At 35.3% G+C, this 25944-nt stretch overlaps 1 protein-coding gene across 5 annotated transcripts in view; it reads right to left on the reverse strand.

Moving 5' to 3' along the window:
- USP34 (ubiquitin specific peptidase 34) overlaps positions 1–25944 on the reverse strand; it is a 167988-nt gene that overhangs the window by 101621 nt on the left and 40423 nt on the right. For 4 of the 5 annotated variants that reach the window (XM_070734803.1, XM_070734804.1, XM_070734802.1 and 1 more), the window contains exons 6-21: positions 25835–25902; positions 24713–24905; positions 22633–22694; positions 22182–22263; positions 21912–22004; positions 19941–20066; positions 19466–19595; positions 18749–18784; positions 17833–17963; positions 14809–15452; positions 12074–12288; positions 8334–8449; positions 8124–8251; positions 7836–7925; positions 5722–5817; positions 3915–3997 (exon numbers count right to left, since the gene is read on the reverse strand). In XM_070734803.1, the coding sequence (XP_070590904.1) occupies positions 3915–3997; positions 5722–5817; positions 7836–7925; positions 8124–8251; positions 8334–8449; positions 12074–12288; positions 14809–15452; positions 17833–17963; positions 18749–18784; positions 19466–19595; positions 19941–20066; positions 21912–22004; positions 22182–22263; positions 22633–22694; positions 24713–24905; positions 25835–25902 (2293 nt within the window). The remainder of the gene's footprint in view (positions 1–3914; positions 3998–5721; positions 5818–7835; positions 7926–8123; positions 8252–8333; positions 8450–12073; positions 12289–14808; positions 15453–17832; positions 17964–18748; positions 18785–19465; positions 19596–19940; positions 20067–21911; positions 22005–22181; positions 22264–22632; positions 22695–24712; positions 24906–25834; positions 25903–25944) is intronic. The other variant, XM_070734805.1, reaches the window with a different exon arrangement.

Here is a 25944-nt window from a genome sequence, read left to right on the forward strand (position 1 = left end):
CTTCAAATCTCAACCAATAAAAGCTGTATCTTATACATCAGCAAAAAGAATGAAAACACAAAATACAAGCTTGGAAGACACACCCTTGTACATGACCCTCACTCTGTCAAGGACTTTGGAGTACTCATATCTAAGTGCCAGAGCCCACTGTAACAACATTGCCAAAAAAGGCAGTAAGAGTTATTAATCTAATCCTGCGTAGCTTGTTCTCTGGCAATATTAATCTACTAACCAGAGCATACAAAACATTTGATAGACCAATTCTTGAATACAGCTCACCTGTCTGGAACCCCCACCACATATCAGATATCAATACAATCAAGAGAGTCCAAAAATATTTCACAAGAAGAGTTCTACATTCCTCTACTGGCAACTGAATACCTTATTCCACAAGACTTGAAATTTTGGGCTTAGATAGCCTAGAACTTTGTCACCTTCAATCTGACCTAAATGTAGTTCATAAAATCATCTATCACAATGTCCTGCCTGTCAATGATTTCTTCAGCTTTAACTGCAACTATACATGAGCACACAATCGATTCAAACTTAATGTTAACCACTCCAAACTCAACTGCAGAAAATACAACTTCAGCAACAGAGTGATCAATGCCTGGAATGCACTACCTAATTATGGTTTCTTCCCCCAACCCCAAAATCTTAAGACTATATACAGTCTGTAGGGGGGGGTGCATAAGCGCAGCACTGTGCCTACCGTCCCTGTCCTATTGCCTAATTTACCTGTACCTACTTTGATAATGTTTATACCAATACTTACTATTTTGTACATGTTTGACAAAATAAATAATAATAAAATAATAATAATCTTGGAACTATGGTCACAGAACAATATCTGGAAGCTTAGTCAGATGTATAAGAAGGGACAATGAGGAACTTCCTTGGAAGATCAAGTTCTCTTTAAGCCCTGGAGCAAGGGTCACTTATACAGTGGTACTTCTACTTAATAATGCCTCTACTTAAGAACTTTTCTAGATAAGAACCAGGTGTTCAAGATTTTTTTGTCTCTACTTAAGAACCATTTTCTACTTAAGAACCCCAGCCTGGGAAAATTTCCTAGGAAATTTGAGAGTGGCACAAAGGCCTGGCCAGTTACCTGCCATTCCCCCTGGGTTTCTCTCTGGTGCAGTGTATGGGAAGCAGCCTCGCACCAGGTGTATGGGAGGCGCATGCTCCTCCTCGCTGCCTCAGAGTCTCTCTTTTTTTTTTTTGCCTTAAAGTTTTGGGTTTTTTTAATTGCTCTCACCTCACCTTCTTCCTTCAGCAGGGACTGTCCTTCTCCTCCTCCCACCCAAATTCCAAGCTTTTATTTCTTTCCTAATGGGTTTGCACACATTATTTGCTTTTACATTCCTCCTTTGGGAAAAATTGCTTCTACTTAAGAATGTTTCTATGTAACAACCTGGTCACGAAACGAATTAAGTTCTTAAGTACAGGTACCACTGTATAAACAAACAGCTCCAATCCAGGAACAAGCTTTTAAAAAGGAGTTTTTCCTATAAAGGAAAAGGACTCCAAGGCCACTTGAGATGAGAAAAGAATAAAGGTGGTAGTGAGCTTACCAGTGAATCAGGACCACCTAGCACACACATCAGTGGCAGGGGAGCTAGCAGCAGGAATCAACCAAAAATAACATGGTGGCTGAGGAGACGCTCTCTCCCAGCACATGCTCACTGAGATCTCTTTTGCGACTTCCAGCTCTCCTTGTGTTCAAAATGCTGACCGATCGGGGAGCGAACTGTCCCAGCAACAGCACTAAAAGGCACCGACCATGTGAGTGGAAAGCTCCCCGATTCACAGCTGATCGCTGTTGTTGTGGATCCATGAGTTCTGCTGGAACCCTGAACAGACACTCCTTCTGCCTTTAAATAGTCAGGCTGGAAGCTAAAATGGCACCTGAAACTCCACAGCAATAAAATGTGGGGCACATGAACAGGAAGATCCCTGACTCACGTGGAAATTTGGAGTTCTGCCAGAGCCCTGGACAGAAACTCTGGGTACTTTAAAAGAATATTTTGTGCTGAAGACTGTTTCTGCTTTCAAGAGAAAAAGTTTTAACGCCCCTCTAGGTCAGACTGAGTAAAACAACTGACCCAGTGGAGCCAGAGAGGAGGTGTGGCAGAATATTTCTTAGTCAGCCCCTGGTAAACAGACAGAAGTTAACCCATGCATTGACTCTAAGCAGCGCACAGAAGAAAATGAGACGAAGAGAAGAGAACCCAGTATTTAATAAAAAGGGATAGTCACTTTTTAAAAAGATTATCTAAAGCTGCAGGGCTGCCAACACCTTGAATATTTTGCAAGCAGAATATTACTACTAAGCAACAGATATTAAGCATCAATATTGTGAGTTAAAAAGCACAGTACTGCCCACTCATTTCAAAGAAATTAATATTTCACATTCCACAGTGATAACCTGACAAATTCCGTCAACCCTTTCCAGCTACATTGAATTAGTCATGAAGGGTAGTTATTAAGAAAATACGTGATTGGGCAAAACTTTATATTATATATTAATTGCTCAGATTTCAATCCTGTAATGTAGATTAAATGGGGCTTTGAATGTTTTATGTGAAACTGCATCAACTTGAATACAAAGGCTTCTCCCCACTAAATAGCTCTGCAAATATCACATAGTAGATGGCTGTGGCTGGTTACTTGAAAATTAGATTTCAGCAAAGAAAACTTCTTATACCTTTGCAACCATAGAAGAGGTGCAAGTAGTATGGATCAACCTAAGCCCAACATTTCAAGCCACTTACTCTCCAGTTATCTGCCTTGCCTTGCTGTCTACAGATTACTGGAAAATCAAATACCTATCTGAGATCAATGAATAGGAGAAAATAACTGATTGTGTCAGTAATGACTGTGTTCATGCCTTTTCCTATCTTGTCATTTCACAGCAAAACTCAGAATTGGATGCAAACATAGCCAGAAAAAACATACCCAGAAAACTAGTACCACAGTACAAAATTACTTGAGCTCCATACACCTGCAGAAATAATTGTTATCCTTTAATTGGTAAACAACCTTCAAGATTCAGGAACCAACTATTACAGCATCCCCAAAATATGCCTATCCAAGCTCTTTAAACACCTTCACTGAATGAAAGTCCCCTACTGAAAACTCAACAGTTCCTTAGTTAGTATTAGAAATTGTAATTTAGCGCTATTGTTTCTTTATTATCTCATGGAACAATTCTGTTCTTTCTTTTATATGACAGATATTCATATAAAACTTTTATCATATTTCTTTGCAATTGCCTCAGCCATAGGCTAAACATATCCAATACTTCATCATAGGTTCACTTTTCCCAACATATTATCATCTTGATTGCTATCTTCTGGACAGGTTTCAGTTTATCACTGTCCTTCCTAAAATGTAATGTCCACGACCGGATAATATGTGGACCAATGCAGAAAAGAAAGAACTTATTTGATCTTCATATAATACTTCTATTTATGCAGCCTAGATACAATTATTTGCTTTGTTTGTAGCTGCATCAAACTTTTAGCTCAATAAATATGAATCCAGATTCTCTTTGCATGCCTGATTTTATACCCTTGATTTATTGATTTTTTTCCCCCTTCCTTCCTTCCCTTTCTTTCATCTAGCTACCTACCTTCTATTAATCATAAACTGGGCTGGTTGCTGAACACCCAAGTGCAATGGGAACACAACACGGAAAGTTTGGAATCGGGTAGTAATTATATTTTGGTGTCTGTTGTAATTCTAAATGGTTGCTAAGCAACTGGCTGTAAGTCATGGACTACTTGTAATTAAAGTTTGCTGTTACAATAAGCATTCTAAATTCTTCAACTTAAGTGTTTAAGAAATAAATCTTCAGCAAAAAAGCAGAAAATTGTTTATAAAAAAATTAAGATATAGTGAGAACTTACTGAAATGATCTGGTGATCCCAGAGTGGAAAAGACACATGTCAGAAACTGAAGACGCACCTGAACCTCTGCGCTATGGCTGTATCTATCATTGAAATTATTTAAAAAATTAGTAAACCTTAAGGCAGCTTAGCATTTTTCCACATTAAATTACACTAATACATCTCATCTTTTATGAGGATTGTCTTAATCTCATTATCAGATAAAAAATAGTTATTATAAATGTTGAAAAAGTTAAAATCATTTAAACTTGACTGTGGTAGACTTCACTGACATCCAATTTAGGGTTTGCGACAAGAAAGGTAGAGGAATTAAAAATCCTAAATCAAAAAGAGAATTTTAATTTGTCCATTGTAAAATATCAAATCTTAAAACTAAACTTTATTGTAGGATTCAGATTTTTTTCCATCATTTTTCCAGTTGGATGAAATACTTTAGTTTCCCCAGCTTTTATAGATTATAGGGTGCATGGTGATACATAGCAACAATGTAGAAACGCAATCAAAACAAACTAAAATTTATATGGGGATATTTTGTAAAGTAAAATATAAAATAGAACAATTTTTTATTAGTCATAGGATAGCATAAATACAAAAATATTAATCTATTTCATTCTTATTTTGTTAAATAAACAAAAATCACAATGTTGAGTACTGATTTTTACTGCTGAATTTACTGCACTGAGGGTTTAGTGATGTAAAAAAAAAAAAACCACTGGAGGTGAACATGACCTAGAAGTCATCCCTCTCCTTCTAACTTACAGAGTATACATCAAATATTATTACCCTGTTTTCCTCCAAATAAGACATCCCCTGATAATAAGTCTAATTGAGCTTTTGAGTACATGGCAATAAGGCCAAGCGGTTATCTCAGGGTTCAAAAAAAATATAAGACAGAGTCTTATTTTCAAGGAAACATGGGTGGTTTTTTTGTCATATAACACTGGAGAATATATATGCTGGCTATATTAACCTGAAATAACCTTTTTATGAATTTAAGACTAATACACTATAACTGTAGGTTTTCCTTCATTGGCTGGGTTAAGGTGAGATGAATGTAGGGGCTGCATGGGAAACTTTTGACTGTAGTACTTGGTTTTGATATTTTTATTTTAAATAGATGTTTTATATTCTGATTGTGAAGCACCCAGTGTTGGATACAAGACGTGTGGCTATTTAAATGTTTTAAATAGGTGTATACTAGTGCCATATGGAAACTTTAACAAATGGTATTCAAAATAGTTTCAGTTATTAATACTAAACATACATGTATATTCAGTATACATTTATTGAATTTGTATCTCATGTTATATAAGATATGGAATCTATTGTATATTTAATACCTAAATGACATTCTTTTGTTTTAATTTCCAAACTATCTTTTTACCTTTCTCCCATTCCAATATATACATTGCTGAACATAAACAATTTCAATTAACAGTCAGCACTCAGCATAAAATAGTATGGTATAAATAAGTCATGATTTTATAGCAGAAGCAAATATTGATGGATATTGGAGCTACACACTGGCTCAGTATAATTTTATTTGGTCAATGCCATTTTAAAATGTCAAATTCTATTTTGCATCAGAATTCCTTTTTTTTAAACTCCTTTTTCCACATACCAAAAGAGCTAGTACATCTCTGGAGAAAAATGGCAGAAATAACTGAGATGCTGACTGATCAAACAATTAGTGTGGTCATGTGCAAATAGAGTTTAGCTAGGCCAGGATGAACAATGAAAGTACAAAATATTAAATCATGAACAGACAAAAAAGGCCAAAATCTTTATCCTCCAGAATCATACTTACAATGTGTGTTTATGCCGTCTTTCTCTGACTGCTTGAATGTAGTATATCAAATTATCAAAGAAAAGCTTCATCATATTAAGTTCTTTTTCAGCCCACCTGTTTCAATGTAAGAGTTTATATCATTTAATGGGAATTATAGAAAAGAAATCCATTATGTAAGTCATACACACCCACGCTGCATTTAATAAGATCTCTTAGATAGTTCATAATATTTCTTAAATATTAGGTTTAAGGTTTCTCTGTATGATAACTATAACTACTTTTTGGTAAAGCAATTGTTCCATTCATTACTCATTACATCCACTACTAGACATGATATGGCAGGTTTTATCTTGTGACAGCATGCAGGAGTGAATGTCTTCTTACACACATCCATGCAAGATTTTATTTTTGCTTAATTGATAAGTAGGACCTGAGAATAATAGTGTTCTATAGGAAGATATATTCTACAAGAGAAAGGTAAGATGGCAATTAAGAAGCCAAAGGAAGTGATTTTAAAAGTAAATTATATGCTGGGTAAAATAACAAGGATGTATGAAGGTTGGCAACCTTCTAGGAGCTTGGCGACACTGGCTATCAATTATCATTAGTTATATTAAAAACACTGCTGGGTGGTGATCTAAAGATGGACTGGGCAGTGTTCTCTTGCTGAAGAGACTTGTATTCAAGGAGGGCTTTAGGGGAAAGAACTCTGCAGCATTTATGAATGGGAGGTTGTGAAAATCAATTGAACAATTGAAGGTCACATTGGATTAGCATATTTAGCCTGTTTCTTATCTCTAAATTGAATAGAGATAATTTCAAAATAGAACAGTTCACTATCCGATGGTGTCATTCCAGCATCGTTTTCAACCTTAAAACAGAACACAGTGACAAGACAATATCCATGTGGAAGGGCAAACAGTGCATATACAATAGATATGTTAAGCTATTTATTAGATTTTCTGTCCTGCCTTTATTACTTTAGAAGTAACTTTTTTAGAAGTGGGTTGGGCTGAATATGACTGGCCTAAATTCACCCAGCTGTCTTTCATGCCTAAGGTGGAAGTAGAACACGGTCCCCTGGTTTCTAGGCCAGTACTTTAACACTAGGCCAAACTGGTTCTTATACATGATAGAATGCATACATTTACAGGCAGAGAATACTTATGCTACATACTGGTTATGTGTCATCAAATGGTTGCTGACTTCTAGTAATCACATAACCAAGACAGATGCTTGCATACAATTCAGAAGGAAAAATAATTCTTTCTAAGACATTTTAAAAATCAAGCCATGGCAGTTTAGCAGCCAAGTGTAAGGTAGTATGTAATCTAGTTGTAAATATAGCTCTTAACATCATACTGAAAACATAACTAAAAGAGAACTTGAAAATAAATGCTGTTTGATCTCTTAATGAGAATAAAAAATACATCAAGATGTTTATTCCTCTATTACCAAGACTGGTTTTAACACTTCCATTATTCAAAAAGATCTTGTGGATGTAATTAAATAAATGAGGAATAAACTAATGTTGTGCCACATAGCCGCTAAAGATCCAAGCTAGCTTCAAATTTTCTATTATTTCCTTGAGACCTACCGTATTTTTTGGAGTATTAAACGCACTTTCCCCAACCCTAAAAATGGACGAAAATTTTGGTGCATCTTATACATTGAACATTGCATCAGCTGGTGGTTTGCCATAGCTGGGGAAGAGGGGAGTTGGTGGAGCAGCGGCAACAGGCAGCTGATTGATGGTATTCTGGGAGGCCGATCCAAATGCCAATTACAGGACCGCCTTTTGTCGTATGAGTATGGGTGTGTGGGTGTGTGGATGGATGGATAGATAGATAGTTCAGAGAATTGGTTGATCCCCCACTGGCTGGCCTGGGTGCACTATATGTCTCCCTGCCCTGTACGTTGAGCAGTTCGTGGAGATTTCGTACCACTCCATTTGTAATTAAATAAATCAGCAAGTAGTTTGAAGTTACTAAATTGAAGATAAAATGAAATGGATTTTAAATTTTTTAGCATTTTTGTAAAGAATGCCTGTATGATTTCTGATTTCTAATCATACTACTAGTATAAGGAATCATATTCAGCTTCCTTTGCTATGTCAGGGTATTTGTACTTACATTGTAATCCAATGTGTATCATAACTGCTCCCAAATTGTTGAAATGTACCGAATAATTTTGGGAGAAGACGAAGAGAAACTACAACTGATCTAAGGAGTGAAAGAAAATTAGATATAAATTAACACTTGCATCATGGTGATCTTTAATTTACAGCCTTTACATTGACATTATCATATGATTATATTTAAAGAAAAAAATAGTGAAGAACTAATACCTAATAAGCCTAATTGTTTATTATCATATTTAGAAATTGCCCATGTCCCTCAGAGCAACTCTGGGTTGTTTACCTGTTATTTGCTAAATTTTCAAGACAGCCTTCAATGAACCTCATACGAATTTGTCTATCAGTAAACCAACATACTAGTGAACATAAAAGCTTCTCTGCTTCATTTATTAAACCTTCAGAAAGATGTATCTAGAGTAAGTAAGAGAAGAGTTATTGACAATTATTATTACTTTTTTCTTTGGAAAATATTCTTGTGTGATATTTAACTTACTGCATCTTCATCCTGGACCAGATCCCACAAAAGGGTATTTCCCTTCTTACAAACATTATCCAAGTTAATATCTGTCACTGCGTTGCTGTTGTACTGGTGCTTATGAACTGCTGGCCCTGAGCAAAAGACAGGTGTTATTAAAAATATAGAATGTGTATCCTGACTTGAGTGGAAACTGTCCATGAATACCTGTAAATAAACATTAATATGCAACCCTATAAACTTGAAGCAAGTCAGGATATAGGGGGACTAAATATAGGCAAGTGCAGTTAATTTTATTAAAAATATTATAATAAATTGGGTATTCTTCATCTCTTTAAAATTTATTATGAATCACTATGGAACAAACATATGAAATGTTATTGGTTTTTTTCTTTCTTGGCAAAGTTGCATAGTTTTTAAGCAACAGATATTATGCACAACTCATTTTTAGAAGGAGCAAAAGAGCTCCCCTCCTATTACTGTATTTTTCAGAGTATAAGATACACCTCCCCCACCTAACAGACAGGAAGTAGCAGGTGAAGCTAGGAAAAATCACATCAGATACATGTACAATTAGCACAGGTGCCCCCCAAGGCTGTGTACTCTCACCACTTCTCTTCTCTCTATATACTAATGATTGCATCTCAAACGATCCATCTGTTAAACTACTGAAGTTTGCTGACAATACAACAGTGATCGGACTCATTCGAGACAATGATGAATCCGCATACAAATGGGAGGATGAAGAACTATCCTTGTGGTGTGACCAGAACAATCTAGAACTGAACACACTCAAAACCGTAGAAATGGTGGTAGACTTTAGGAGAAACCCTTCCACCTCTCACAATACTAGACAACACAGTATCAACAGTAGAGACCTTCAAATTTCTAGCTTCTATCATATCTCAAGACCTAAAATGGTCACCTAACATCAAAAAGGTAATCAAAAAAGCACAACAAAGAATGTTCTTTCTGCGCCAACTCAAGAAACTCAAACTGCCCAAGGAGCTGCTGATATAGTTCTACAGAGGAATAATTGAATCTGTCATCTGCACTTCTATAACTGTCTGGTTTGGTGCTGCAATCCAACAAGACCGACACAGACTTCAGAGGATAATCAGAACTGCAAAAAAAACCAATTGCTGCCAACCTGCCTTCCATTGAGGACCTGTATACTGTACGAATCAAAAAAAAGGTGGGGAAAATATTTTCTGACCCCTCGCATCCTGGACACAAACTGTTTCAACTCCTACCCTCAAAATGTTGCTTCAGAGCACTGCACACCAAGACAACTAGACACAAGAACAGTTTTTTCCTGAACGCCATCATTCTACTAAACAAATAATTCCATCAACACTGTCAGACTTTTTACTAAATCTGCACTTCTATTTCCACTAGTTTTTCTCATCATTCCTATCATCATTTTCCTCCCACGTAGGACTGTATGACTGTAACTTGTTGCTTGTATCCTAAGATATTTATTAATATTGATTGTTTCTTCATTGCTTAGTTGACCTCTACGACAATCATTAAGTGTTGTACCACATGATTCTTGACAAATGTATCTTTTTCTTTTATATACACTGAGAGCATATGCACCAAGACAAATTCCTTGTGTGTCCAATCACACTTGGACAATAAAAAAAATTCTAAAAGAGGTTGAAAATTTGGGTGTGTCTTATACTCTGAATGTTGCTTTTACTAAGCTTTTTTTCAGCCCTAAAGAGGTGCTAAAGAGTGAAGCCAGCTAAGTATCTTCCCTTTGCCTGATTTTCTCATTGTTTCCCTCTCTGAAGAGAGAGACAAGTGAAGTGTTTGAGAAACTTTTTTATCCCCAATCAGGAGATAGAAAGCAAGCACAAGTGCTCAAAAACAGCAAACTAATATGCTGAAGCTAACCAGGCTAAGAACTGGCCAGATGAATGAATACCTGGTAGGCAGATTATTTTTTCCCTATTTTCCTCCTGAAAAACTAAGGTGCATTTTATACTCCAGTGTGCCTTATACTCTGGAAAATATGGTATGTCATTATCCACAAAGATCATTGGACGAAATATCACTGCAATCCAAACTGGGCTTTTTTCTGTGCATGTGTAAGGCATATTCTTCCCTAAACCTCTCCTACATACAGCTTTAATCATAATATAACTCAGGATGCATGATAAAATATCTCAGTTTTCAGTTTAATCAGCATCATATGTATTCCTCCCTTCCTTCCCAATTAAGAGGCAGCATGTATCAAAACAAGCATAATGAAAACATCCAGAAGTTCAGAACAAGGCAGTAACTATGGAGCTGCAAACCTGACAGTATTCCAGCCTTTACATAAGGTCCAAGAAGATACCTAAGTGACAGGTTTTTCCTGTAGTTTCACATGGATATATATGTTTAACAATCCATACATGTGCTTATGCAATACTTACTTTACAGTAGAAGATTGCTATTGGGATTGAGCCTCATTAGGTTTTGGTGTTGGTATTGCAGTGATTCCTGATTTGTTCAAAGTTTAATTTTATCTAGAACCTTGTAACTGTGAGTATGTAATAATGCAATGAAAATTTGGCAACAGGCTGGAATGTAGTCAAAATACTACTATTGGAAGCCAAAAACATTTCTTATACATTTTGAATAATTTGTATTTGTATTGATGTTATTATTTAAAAGGTAAATCTAAAATATACTTATTTAAAATTTTAACACAGGTTACTTTTACACCCTTTTACCTTTGCATAAATAATAACAGAAGCTGTAGTGTAATGTAGTCTGGAGTCCGAAGAGGGAGGGGCTGCTTCCCAGAGGGCGAAGAAGCAGAAGGACATGGAAAGTCTGGTAGGCAGGGAGAGGGTTAAGATTGCCTCTACCTAGCAAATCAGACTATATCTATAGTTACGGAGATAGTTTCTTTAGTCTAACTTTAGAAACCAGCAAGAATTTTATCTGTAGCTGCATAATAATAAAGAAACTACTGAGGAATAATTCTGTGTCATTCCTGACTCTTACCAAAAGTAATTTGTAAAATTCTATATTGGATTAAAATACCTGCATAAAAAAAGTTTCTGCCTGACAATGCCTCTCAAGAGAACATCCTCTACAACTAGAATAACACAGATGAAAAGGCACTTCTTTATCTGATATTGTAGAACTGATATTGATATCTGATATTGTAGATCAGATAAAGTAGTTTAGCTCTTTATATATTTTATTATTCTTATACTTCACCTTTTAACTTCTAAATTGTGTTCAATCAACTTTTAATACAAGTAAAATAAAAAATAAACCACAATTATAGCACGATTTATAGAAATAAAGCTGATAAAATCCACATTAATAAGCTAGCTTATTTTCTGAAGGCCTGATTGGATATTTTTTTTAACCCACTATCAGAAACACTGGCTTATACTAAATGTCTGAGCTCCTCTGACATAAAGTTTTAAAATCTGTGAGCATTTATATAACCTGCTCAAATCAATAGCCCACACTATTCAGTACAAACATCACATGTTTTAGTTTCATATCTTGTTCTTTTGCAAGCAGTGTGAACTTTGAGATATTAAGTCAGTAATTTTTATAAAAAATATGGAGCAATTGTTTCATATGACAATATTCATTGTTTTTTTAAAGTTAAAAAGCCTGTAAAATTTGTAACATGAAGGTCATCATTAGCAGGAAGATTAGTAATATTATGATGCTATTTCCATCAAATACAATTTTGTTTTGTTTTTTAGAGACTGACTATCTTTGATTTAACTATTTCTTACCTTGGCTGAGATGCTCATGATAAATGGAAGCAAGATTTGGAAGGTGCTGCTGAAGATGAGAAGTTAGTTCAGCATGTGAATTAATCTGTACCAGCTCTTCTTCACATCCTGATTCTTCCCCATCAAAATCTGCCATATTTTTCTCTGATTTTGCACTGACTTGACTGCTGCTACAACTGACATCATCAGCACTTAACATATCATCAACCATGTGTCTACAACATAAAGGCAAGTATATGCTAACTAAACCTTAATATATGCAAAGTATGGAATAATATTAATTTTACATAAGCAAAGGGAGGAAAGTCTTATTAGCCAGTGGAAAAATTTTTTTCTTGATAACAGTAATATACAGTATGTGAATATAACTATTTTAGCAATCCCTTCCAGCCATTTTTGAAGTACCTAGCATGTCATCATTTCTGGTTTTTGGTTTTTCCTTTTACTATTTTAGAAATAATATGAAACAAGTTCAGCAGCCTGATCAAGGATAGAGATACCATATCTATATGAGAAAAGTTAAAAGTATTTCTCTGGTGAAAAGTGGGTGAAACAGGAAAAACAGTGTTTTGAATGTTTCCATTCTATAGCACCAAAAAAAAGAGGCTGAAAAAAGCCTCTGAAGCAGAGCTTCAGAAAAAAACCCCCTGAAATGGTAATAAATAATAATAATAATAATAATAATAATAATAATAATAATAATGAACCTGTTACTAAAATTCACCTCTAGGAACAGCTGATTGGGGGTATTCCAAGAGGCCGATCCACCCACCAATCAGCTTTTTTCTTATTTTCCTCCCCAAAAACTAAGGTGCGTCTTATACTCCAGTGAGTCTTATAGTCCTGAAATACAGGAATCGTCCCCATTTTGTCCCAATCTTAAATCAAATTTTTGAACGCAAGGTGTTCTATTCTCAGAAATAGCTACTTAGAACTCTTTTTAAAAAATCTTCAAGAGTCTAAAGAGAACTCTAATTTGGATGGTCACTTTAGGCAGCTAGATTAATGGTATATAAATTTAATAAATATATAAATAATTTTTCATTCATATCTATAAAGATTGGATTTGCTAGGACTGCAGTATGAGCATCCAACTATGTTAAAGCTCCAAGAACCACATATCACCATGATAATTTATGTTAAAATGTATACTACAATTAACTATTCTTAAGTATACACAAACAACTAACTATTCTTAATAGATATTGTTGCTTTTTTGCAGTCATAATAAATCATGGTTGGATGCAATAAAACAATACACTGTATCAATAGCACATAGCAGGAGTCCTTGGAGAGGAGCGGCATACAAATCTAATAAAGAAACATATCTCCTTCCTCTACCCCACAGCAAGTGGTACTATGATAGAATTCCATCTGGAAGAGAAACATAACAACTTGTTCGTCCGCAACAACAAATGTAACTTTTAAAAAGATCTGATTGTAGAAATGCAATGCGGAGAGGGTCAGCATACAAATCTAATTAAAAATTACTTATCTCACAAGATTTTAATATTGTCCCTAAGACTGCTTACGTTCACATGTGGACAGATATATCAGCAAAGGGTCAGCATACTAAATATATATACTGATATATACAGCTATATCAACAAAGTTTAATCATCATCACACTAATTGTTACACATTCCTTAAGAGTGTGTGTGTGTGTGTGTGTGTGTGTGTGTGTATATGTGTGTGTATATATATATATATATATATATATATATATATATATATATATGTAGATTGTTCTGAGTTCGGGTTTTGCCCTGTGTAATATTACACAGGGCAAAACCCGAACTCAGAACAATCTACATACATATACCCGTGAAAATTTACGAAAACAAATATATATATATATATATATATATATATATATATATATATATATATATATATATATATATTTGTTTTCGTAGATTTTCACGGGTACAGGTATGACGGTCTTGGTATATTCGGGTTTCTTCCCGTGTAGGATTTGGAAATTTCTGGCGACGTTTCGACGAGGTCACACTCATCATCTTCAGGCTGGTGTTTCTGTCCGTGTTCGCCTTAGAACAAGGACAGAAACACCAGCCTGAAGATGATGAGTGTGACCTCGTCGAAACGTCGCCAGAAATTTCCAAATCCTACACGGGAAGAAACCAGAATATACCAAGACCGTCATATATATACATATATATGATGAGGCCAAAATAAGACCGAAATAGATCTATCCTAGTCTCCCTTAATTTTCAAATTCAGCAAAAAAACATGTGACATATATATATATATATATATATACACATAAGACAAGAAGTATGTATTACGCTTCAGAATTACTTAGCACAGTTAAACGAGACTGCAATAAATTACTTATCTCACAAGATTTTAATATTGTCCCTAAGACTGCTTACGTTCACATGTGGACAGATATATCAGCAAAGGTTCAGCATACTAAATTAATATACTGATATATACTGATATACAGATATATCAACAAAGTTTCAGCATACTAAAGAAAATACTATGTTTTGTTTCAAAGCTTTACATGCAGAATTTTGAGTGAACAATCATTTCTTGACTTTTTACACCCTTAAATCAGCAAAAGAATTATAAAAAGAAACAAAAGATACTTATTAAATGTGATTATTTTGTGTAATATATTCATGTCACAGAATTCAGTATTTCAAGACATAATATTCAGCTGGAAATTCAAACTTGGCTTTTGCCAAAAGTAGACGCTGAAAGTAACTTACCCTTCATGATGATGGTGGCGGTGGTGGTGGTGGTGATGATGATGGTGGTGGTGGTGGTGGTGATGGTGTTGTGGCCCAATAAATTGTCGGCAGTTAAATAATTCATTTCCAATTGCTTCCCCAAGAAAGTCTCCTGTGTGTGTGATACAGGAATCTTGTGAGCCCTGGGATATATGAGCAGTACTCATTTCACCAGTTATGTCATGATCAGTATTCTCCGAGTGTGAACAGGGATCTAGCATTCTAATTCTATTATCCACTGATTGAACAGTTTCACTATTAAAAACATGGCTATTCCCAGATCCATTGTTAACAACATTCCTATCTGTTGTTTCCTGTGCATCTCCCAAGCAAATGCCTGATTGAGATTCTATTTTTCGGCTTCGCAAATCTACATTCCGACTATTTTTGGGGGAATTGTGAGTCTGGTCTTCATCTTCTTCCTCTTCCTCTTCCTTGAGAGCTTCAATATCTGCAATATCTTCTGACTGCACTTCACTGCCGGGACTTCCTGCAGATTGGCTTGCATGGCTAGAGTTTGCCTCATTGCTTGATCCATCACTATGACCACTGCTGCTACCAGGCCCACTGCTGCCATCTTCACCACTATTTGCAGTTTCATCAGAACTTCCCTGCATTGATTCCTAAAAAAAATAAATGAAAAAATACTAAAACTACATGCTGAACCTTTAGATAATCTGGTAGGGTCACATGTTGTTCAGAGATTATGCATTTTCCATCTTAAAGGAAACAACAGCGTATAAACCAGTGAGAGAGAGAGAGACAGAGAGAATGAATATATATATTCATACATATATATTTGACACAAAAATATGTAACCCTTCCCTGGTGCAGAGCTGAAGGGATTGGATACTGTAGCCTAGAGGATAATTCTCTGCCTTACAAGGCAAAGATTGCAGGTTCAAGTCCCAGTGGGTATGGCTAGCTGATGAGGCCAAAATAAGGCCGAAATAGATCTATCCTAGTCTCCCTTAATTTTCAAATTCAGCAAAAAAACCAAAACCATGTGACATATATATTCATTCTCTCTCTCTTCCTCTCTTCTATAAACGCAAGGGTAGAAGTTGAGGGGGTGGCAAGTTAGATTTGGTTAAAAACCCAAGTTATGTCAGGCATCCTAGGAAGAGCCTTTTGTAAGGCATGTTCTCTGAAATGGCTGCAGTCAAACTGACGAAAGATGGTGAGAGTGCTGACAGAAGGATTTCAAATGAAGCTTTCAAAACACAGGTAGCCAATTCCAAATCTAAATGCACTTTTCCTGTTAGAGCATTTGAATAATCCAAAATAATGGTAAAATTCAAGAGTATCTAAATATTTTCGTTCAATGATTTGGTGACAAACATAGCATGATTTATAAACTAAAATGCTTGGTTCACCCAACAGATTATACTGTATATGGAGAAGCAAATCAAATAATAATTCAGTGCAATGTATAAACTCTGCCATATAAGTTGAACAAAACAATACATATATTTCATATACCGTATATACTCGAGTATAAGCCGACCCGAGTATAAGCCGAGGCACCAATTTTTGCCACAAAAACTGGGAAAACGTATTGACCCGAGTATAAGCCGAGGTTAGAAAATGCAGTGGCTACTGGTAACTTATAAAAATGGAAAACAATAAAATTACATTAATTGAGACATGTTTTAGAATATTTATTTTAAAGAAAACCAGTAAACTAGCTCTGTAAATTTAAAAGAGGGTAAACAAATTAACAATATTAACAATAAATTAAAAAGTAAAAAAAGTAGCTCGATCAGGAACAAAGCTAAAACCTAACAGTTAAAATCCTTCAAAACTGGATTCCTTCTCATCATTAATTGGATTTACATTATTGTTCTGTTTTTATATATGCTGTGAGCCACCCTGAGTCCTTGGAGAGGGATTGCATACAAATCCAATTAAATAAATAAACAAACAAACAAACAAACAAATAAATAAGTGTATCCAAAGAAGAGCTTCAGCATTAGCTGCTGTGAGGTTATCAGCATAGAAAACCAGATAGATAGATAGATAGATAGATAGATAGATAGATAGATAGATATAGATAGATAGAGATAGATAGAAAGATAGATAGACAGACAGACAGAAAAATAGATAGATAGATAGATAGATAGATAGAAATAGATACAGATAGATAGATAGATATAGATAGAAAGATAGATAGACAGATAGACAGACACACAGACAGATAGAAAAATAGATAGATAGATAGATAGATAGAAACAGATACAGATAGATAGATAGATAGATAGAAAGAAAAATAGATAGAAAGAAAAATAGATAGATAGAAAGATAGAAAAATAGATAGATAGAAATAGATACAGATAGATAGATAGATAGATGATAGATAGATAGATAGACAGATAGATATAGATAGAAAGATAGATAGACAGACAGACAGACAGATAGAAAAATAGATAGATAGATAGATAGAAATAGATACAGATAGATAGATAGATAGATAGATAGAAAAATAGATAGAAAAATAGACAGATAGAAAAAGAATTCCTGTCTAGCTCTGCCTCATAACACATTATTAGATCCTATCCAAGCAAGGACAGCAACTACCACAAAATACCATTTTTTAAACAGTTTAAATCCTTTCAAAGGAGGGGGAGGAGAATCTGACAGCAGGGGGCCTTTTTAATCCGACTAAGGACAATGCAGACAGAGCAAAGAATAGTTACTCACCATTGCTTTTTCCCTCTCTCGGTTGGAGCAAATGGCTGCCTCATTTGCTTGAGGCAGGGAGAGGAACTACGGCGTGCCAGAGGGGACAAAAGCTGGTGCCTCCTCGCTCTGGCTCAAGCAATGGCGCCCTCGTGTGGTGACTTTGTCAATGACCCGAGTATAAGCCGAGGCTGTGTTTTTCAGCCCATTTTTTGGGCTAAAAAACTCGGCTTATACTCGAGTATATACGGTAATCAAATTCTTTATTAATCTTTGTTAGCTTAATTAGCCTTTTGAAGTTGTCATTAAAAATTACTCTTGTACCTCTGTATCTGAAAGTCGCTGTTGGACATGCTTATTTCTACTAATCAGTTGTTCCTCCATTTCAATGTCACTTCCGCCACTCTGATGAGTATCGCTGTTGTCACTGCTTTGAGGGCTTGCTGCAGGCGACCCTAATTCGGGGGGGGGGGGGGGGGTATATTCAGAAATTGTTAATATAGGTTCGGTTGTATTAATCTTGGAGTCCCCAACCCCCAGGCCACAGACCAGTACTGGTCAGTGACCTATTACCCTATTTTCCTCCAAAATAAGGAATCTCCTGATAATAAGCCCATTCGGGCTTTTGAGTGCATGGCAATAAACCCCAGCGCTTATTTCAGGATTCAAAAAAGTATAAGACAGGGTCTTATTTTTGGGGAAATACAGTAGGAACTGGGATCCATAGCTAGTGGTGAGCAGCAGGTGAGCAAGAGAAGCTTCATCTATATTTGCAGCTGCTTCCCAGCATTAGCATCAGCTCCTCAGTTCTACATCAGAAGTGTGAACCTACTGTAAAATGTGTTGTGCAAGGGATCTAGGTTGTGCGCTCCTCCTCTCCCCAATTTGTGGAAAAAATTGTCTTTCACAAAACTGGTCCCTAATGCCAAAAAGGGAGGAGGGGGGCACTGTATTGCTGTGGCTCTTGCTGTAAAACTTTGATTAGCCCCAAAACTAGTCTAGCATCTAATAACATCAATACCATAACTGCAAGTTAACTTGCTGTTCTTGCAAAGGGTAAGTAAGTAAGAATGACAGAATTATGTCTGTGGAGGATCAAAAATTAGAAAGAGAATGCAACTGCTGCTTAAAATGTAACTTAGTTTGGCTGCCACCTAAATGAAAGATGGGTAAAATGAAAAATTATATAAAGGTTCCTTAATAAGATGATTCTGTCATAGTGCTTTCTGAAATAACTTACATGGTGATGGAGCTGCTCTTCGAAGCTCTTCTTCCTCTGAAGAAGGGGGGGGGAGGAGTAAAGATAGCACTAATTATATATTATCAATAGTAACATACAGATAGTCCTCAAATTATGACTATCTATCTATTCAAATTACAACAGTGCTGGAAAAAAGTGATTTACAACTAGTCCTCATGCTTAAAACCATTGCTGCATCCTTATGGTCATGTGATTACAATTTGGTCATTTGATCATCAGCATGCATTTATGGCAGCTGCAGCATCCCAGGTCACACAATCATCATCTGTGACTTACCAACTGGCTTCCAACAAACAAACCTAATGGGGCAAACCAGATTAATTTAACAACTCTATGATTTAACCACTGTGCAACTCACTTCGCAGTCTGAAGTAAGTTGCAGTAACTGCAGTAAAAAAGGTAATAAAATCAGGAATGACTCAATTAATAACTGCATCATTTAACAACAGAGGTTCTGGTCTCAATTGGGGTCCATAAATCAAGGAGTATCAGTATCTAACTAAAATTTCTTTATTTTCCAGAATATGCTGGTTTTTTCTACCTGAAACTCTTATTTCTACTTTTGAACAAAAATACAACAAGAAACTTATGGTTAACTAAAAAACTATTATATGGTTCCTATAATAGACTCACCCATAAAACTTTAAATCTATTACTTAATTATTTATGGTGCCCAGGAAACAAATGTGCACTCACCTTTTTTATTTCCCATGGGTAAGTTTGTACTAAGTAAAGATGCAAAAGAACTCTGTTTTGATAGTTGGGCCTTAGCTGCTAGAGCATTATTCCACAATGCCTTAATGAGCATGGATGCCAAATATAAAGTCTATGAAGGAATAATAAATGGGTATTCTGTTATTTATAAATTCACAAATGATGCAATGCAAATGCAAATTATCCTACGCTCAAATGGAATCTTCCTAATGTATTTATTTTTTCTATTACAGCAAACAAATGATAGAGATATAAATATTGGCCTCTAATCTAAGTAAACCTATGCAGATAAATGAATTTCCTTTCCCTCTCTTCATAGCAAGGGTATCCAATTTATTTTATCAGTAATGCCGTAATTTTCCCAAATACTTTCATATGTAATTTTGCTTATTTTTAAAAAAGACATATATGGAAAAAAAACCAGCCAGAGAAAATACTGCTTTAAATTAATTTCTACCTGTTCAGTATGTGCACTTGGATGGAGGATAGAAACTAAATTAAGAAGATGTCTGAGTGGCACAGGATCCAGGTTCTTGATCAATGAAGGAAACAAGTCATGTATATAGCGGCTACAATGCTTCAACTTTAAAAAGAAAGAGAAAATCAACTTAAGGAATAATTAAGAGAAATGGCTTTTCCTCCTCCTAATACCTTTTATAAGAAACTTGTAGTTTGCATATCCTAAGGATTAGTAAAATAATCCATGCACAAATAATTCATTTACCTGGAATAGAAATTTGGGAAACTGACAGATATTTTTTTTACCCAGATACAGAAAGAAATAATAAGGCTGTTTTGTTCCAGATACTAAAATGCAATTGTTTTGAGGAGAGGTGTTTCGAGGAAATCATTACAAGAATTTTCTTGGTGACAATGTCTCAAGGATAGGAAAGTGAAGATGAAAAATGGGCAGGTCTGTATTATATGCCACAATTCAGAAGTTGGGGGAAGGCAGGGAAAGGTGGCAAAATGGAACAAGCAGGGTGGTAGGATAATGGTTGCTGCAGTAAGGAACAGGTGCAGAGGCCATGCAGCAGAGACAATGACGCCATCTAAAAAGTACGTAAGTATCTTTGTTTCTGATGAAGAGACAGGGTTTGACTGAACCTTCAGAATTCACAACTATCAGATTCAAAATACATTTTTCATTTTCTGAACACCCTGTCTCTTAGTTTTCATTAATAGCATCCTCTTCTAGAATATTTTACAAAGTTGTGATAATGAAAATACAAATATACACAATAATATCAAATAATAAAGGGCAATTCATAGATGTGAAACATTTTTTTAAACAAATGGGGAAAATAAATCTAAACCTAAATTAATTTAGCACTGAAGTATCTAATTCAGAAAAATAATTACAGTGCTGGCCAAATATTCACTGATTAGCACTGAAAGAAAATTATATTTATCATCAAATAAAAACAAAAGGATGATATTTTTTTTTCAATATTAATTCATCACCATGCAAAGGCTTTGGTATATTATGGTTTTGCTTGTTTTTAAAATGGTTGGAATCTTTAAGCTGGTAAAAGATAAGCATCTGCACAATTGCAATTTGCAATAGATACCTATAGCCATTCATTTAATGACCCTTCAAAGTTGCAATGACACTGAAAAAAAGGGACTTCAGACTATTTTTCCACGTTTACGATGGTTACAACATCCCTGTGATCATGTGATCAAAATTTGGGCATTTAGCAACTAGCATTTATTTATGAGAAATGCAGTGTCCCAGGGTCATATGATCACCATTTGTAACCTTCTCAGTTGATTTCTGATAAGCAGATTTCATTAACAAATACATGATTCATTTAACAACTGTGTCATAAAATAGGGTGCAAGTCATTTAACAGAAAAATACAGTAAGTTTAAGAATAAGAAGTTAATATCCAACTACTGCTTTTTCATGGTTTATCTGAAAATTCCTTTCCTTTTTGAAGTTTATTAATTTAAATTTAGAGGTTGCCCAATTCTAAGCAACTCTTGATGGCTTGAAACAATCAGAGAAACTAAATTAAATTGCTATGCATGCTGAAGAAAAACACACTTAACACATGAAGAGTTGATATCACTTGATATCTATGACATAATTCAAAGTAGCTATTCAGAAAAAAAATCCCAAAACAATAAACAGTATCTACACTAATACACATAAACATATACACATATATTTAAGAAACACCTCTAATTCAGATATAATTAAAGTCATAATTTAGTGCTTTGGGAATAAGCTGCTAACACATATGGCTTTTGCAGTTCTACAAATCTTTCAGGTTCAAAAGGGATTTACTATATACCTGCCATATTTAATAAATATATTTTCCATTCCATCTAAACCCAAGCCTTTGTATTATTTTTATTTTCTTAGCATAATAATATTTTGCCTGAGACCACTTTTTGATATAATTCTTAAATAAGAGTTTACCTGTGCTGCAGCCCATATGCAGTCTATGTGCTGAGTACTAAGCCGGCCTTCAGCAGCAAGAAAATTAAGAATCACTTGGCACTGTTTAATGATCTGGAAAATATTAAATCAACATTAAAACATTAATTGATTTTACTACTGTTTCTTTGTATATGTTGTGAGCCACCCCGAGTCCTCAGAGAGGGGCGGCATACAAATCCAATTAAATAAATAAATTAAAACTTAAAGTTCATGATAAAGAGAGACAATCCTGCCTTATATTAAACATACCTCTATATGCAAATTTGGTCCAAAAATATGTTCCACTACATTGTTGTTGATTAGCCAATCTGCAAGTTCTTTAGCAATGGATCTATATTAGAGGGGGGAAACATACCAAGGTGATTGCAGAACTTCCATTAATTGTTATCTACTAAGATAGGGATATGCAATTTCTTTACTTTGAGCATTACAAAAGCCCTCTCCTATCAGTGTATGGAATATCCATTTACAATTGGTGAAAATCAATACAATTTTATGGGAAAGAAAGGGTTTGTATTTGAAAGATTGGAGGGGCAGCTTAACATTTCAGAAAGGATTTGAGATTTTTATTTAATGTGCATATAAAACTTAAAATAACCATCATTTTTGCTTTTGGTGTTGAATCACAGTTCACACCAAATTCTAATGAAATTTTATTGTTGAGTGCAATGAAAGTATTCCAAAGTTAAAAGTTACTTACGTTTCTGTATCTGAAACCAAGGATTCATTATTACACACATCATTGAAAGTATGAAGTTGATTCTACAAGTAGGAAAAATATTTTAAATGTATACATTTAAAAGACCAAAGAATACCACTGATTTATAAAGGTAGCACACCCTGAAGAAACAGCAATTATTTCAATATGATTCTTTCCTCAAATTTTGCAAAATTTGAGTATTGCATCAAATATCCACCTTAATTTAAATTTGCTATATTTGTGAAGACATTTCATCTTATTTACAAATTACCCTTACTGCCATTTTTGTGGGTTTGTGTGATAAAAATGCACCTTGATCATTTTGGTTCTATTAGAATTATGTGGAATTTATTTTTTTCAGATAACACATGTGAGCCAAAGTATAGTACGGTATGTACAGTATATTCAAATCGTTCTAAACAAGGGTAGTTTTCAGTGTAACAACTAACTACATCATTTCCTCTAATATCTGCTATTGCCCCCTCTGGCAGAAACCACCTCAGGTAGGCATTTCTTGTAATTGCCTACAACCTGTAATATTGTCTAAAAGAAACTTTTCCCCACTCCTTCATGTAGAATTTTTTCAAATGACAAGACAAGAACTAATGGTTAGAAACTTATTAAAGAAAGATTCAACACAGAATCAAGGAGAAATTTCCTGACAATGAGAATACTTAATCAGTGGAACAGCTCGCTTTCACAAGTTGTGGGTGCTCCATTACTAGATGTTTTTAAGAAGGGATTGGACAGCCATTAGTCTGGAATGATATAATATAGGGCAGTGATGGCGAACCTTTTTTCCTTGGGAGCCAAAAGCACATGCGTGCATGCTATTGTGCACATGTGAGCGCACCGCCCCATAATTCAATGCCCCCTGCCCCCCCACGCATGTGTGTGTGATCCCTGTGTGCTACCCCGCCCCCCATGCATGCACACACAATACCCCCCAGCCAACAATTTGCTGACTTCAGGTGGGCTCAGTATGCCCATTTTTGCCATCCACAGGCTCCAGAGGTTTTCTTGGTGCCTGAGGAGGGCTAAAATGGCTTCCCCTGCCCCACTTGGAGGCCCTCTAGAGGCCTAAAATGCCCTCCCAGAGCCTTCGCACAAGCTGAAAATCTACTGGCTGGCACGCACAACCACACTGGAACTGAGTTAGGGCAATGTCTCGCGTGCTGGCAGATATGATTCCGCTTTCCACCTGTGACACATATGCCATAGGTTCACTATCACTATTATAGGGTGTCCTGTTTGGGCAGGGGGTTGAACTAGAAGACTTCCCAGGTCCCTTCCAGCTCTGTTATTGTTATCATTCATGTATTTCTTTCATGTACAGACTGCTTAAATTACCATATAGCATCTTACTGGGATTTTAACCTAGACTTTGATTTGGCCATTCTAGAATACTTCATTTCTTCTTCTTTTTTTTCAGCCATTCCTTGATGAATTTACTGGAAGATTATATCCCAATATGCAGTTCTACATTGTACAACCCATTCTCTCATTTCATTAATCTGTGATCTTATTCTGTTGTGTTGTGGGCCAAATTCTATTTCTGCAGTAAAATCATAACTTTTGAAGAAAAGAAAAATGATGCAGATAGTCCTCAACTTACAATAATGTATTTAGCGACTATTCTAAATTAAAATGGCACTGAAAAAAAGTGATCTATGACTGTTTTTCACACTTAAAACCATTGCAGCATTCCCATGCTCACATGATCAAAAGTCAGATGTTTGGCAATGGACTTATATTTATCACAGTTGCAGTGTCATAAAAGTTTCCTGGGGTCCTGTGATCCTCTTTTGTGACTTTCTGAGAAGCAAAGTCAATGGGGAACTCAGATTCACTTAATAACCATGTTACTAATTGACAGCTGCAGTGATTCACTTAACAACCATAGCAAGAAAGGTCATAAAATGGGCTAAAACTCACTTTAAAAATGTCTTGCTTAGCAACAGAAAATTTGGGTTCAATTGTGATCATAAGTTGAGGACTACCTGTACTGCCTCAGAACAATTTTATATATACTTATTTACTTGTATATCTATATGTCTAAATATATTCAAAAGCTTCTTACTGTTATTTGACTAAGTCCAGCCAATCTCATGGTTAAGGTTGGTGACATAAAGTACTTAAAAGCAAGATCAAGACTCTCTTTATCAAAACACAAGGCAGTATCTAATGGCTCTTTAACTGTGCTCCACATTAAATCTGCCATATTACGAGCTGCACTCTGTCTTAATTCCTGGTCCGACAGTTTGCATAAATACCTAAGCAAAAAATACAAGGAAGATCAAATTAATATTAACAAGTCAAATTTATTTTGCAAATTTATTTCTTTTTGCCCTGAGTCCACTTGGAGAAAGGCGGCCTATAAATTTAAACAGACAGACAGACAATCTACCATATACATTACTATTCCATTTTTTCCCCTCAGAACTAGACTGATAGAAGCAATTTGATTTTATTTAGGCTCAAACAGGATTGTTTTTCTGTTTAACGGGTGCTTGAATCCAGATTTCTCCTAGTCATTTGCACAATGGCTTTTATATAACAACCATCAGAAATAAAGTATAAATAAAGTCTTAAATTCTGGAATAGTCTCTCCAACCTAGTATCTTATGATTATACTGCCAATTTTTTTCCTGTAATTGTGTGGAGGATACTAGATTACAATTGCGTGTGACTGATTTCTACAGCTATAGTTTGATGCCAAATGATTACAATTTCAACTGTACAGCAGTCAAGAGATTCACCTCTTCATTCCAGAAGTCATCTATCATAATCACCAAATGTTTTTCAGGAAGCAAAACTTTCCCCCAGAAAATGTTGTCCAATGTAATTATTGATTCTTAAATTCTAAAGCTAAGCATCCAGAATGCAATGGTGAGGGTAGTTATGGGTATGCCCATATACTACCAATGTTATGCAAGCTGCACTGGCTTCCCAATACGCTTCGGAGTATATTTTATGATGCTGGTTACCTAATAAATCCCTTTATTATACAACACTAAATTACATGGGCCTATCTCCAACTGAATCTCTCCATTTTCCGAATCTGACACAGTAGACATGCTCTGGGTACCTTCTATATGATAAATTCAAGCAACACTATATGATGGCCAAATTTCAATAAATAAATAGGTTAGCATTTTATATAAATAAAATTTAGGGATCAGAAATAAGTGCAAAATGTTACCTGATGACATAGGTCCTAAAAGGTATAATGTGTTGCATGACAGCAGGGATGTGCAGCCATATTCTGATCTATGCAAAAAGTACAAAAAATTGAACAACTTAAACTGAAAT

Source organism: Erythrolamprus reginae, chromosome 1 (assembly GCF_031021105.1).
Source record: "Erythrolamprus reginae isolate rEryReg1 chromosome 1, rEryReg1.hap1, whole genome shotgun sequence".
Classification (NCBI taxonomy): Eukaryota; Metazoa; Chordata; class Lepidosauria; order Squamata; family Dipsadidae; genus Erythrolamprus; species Erythrolamprus reginae.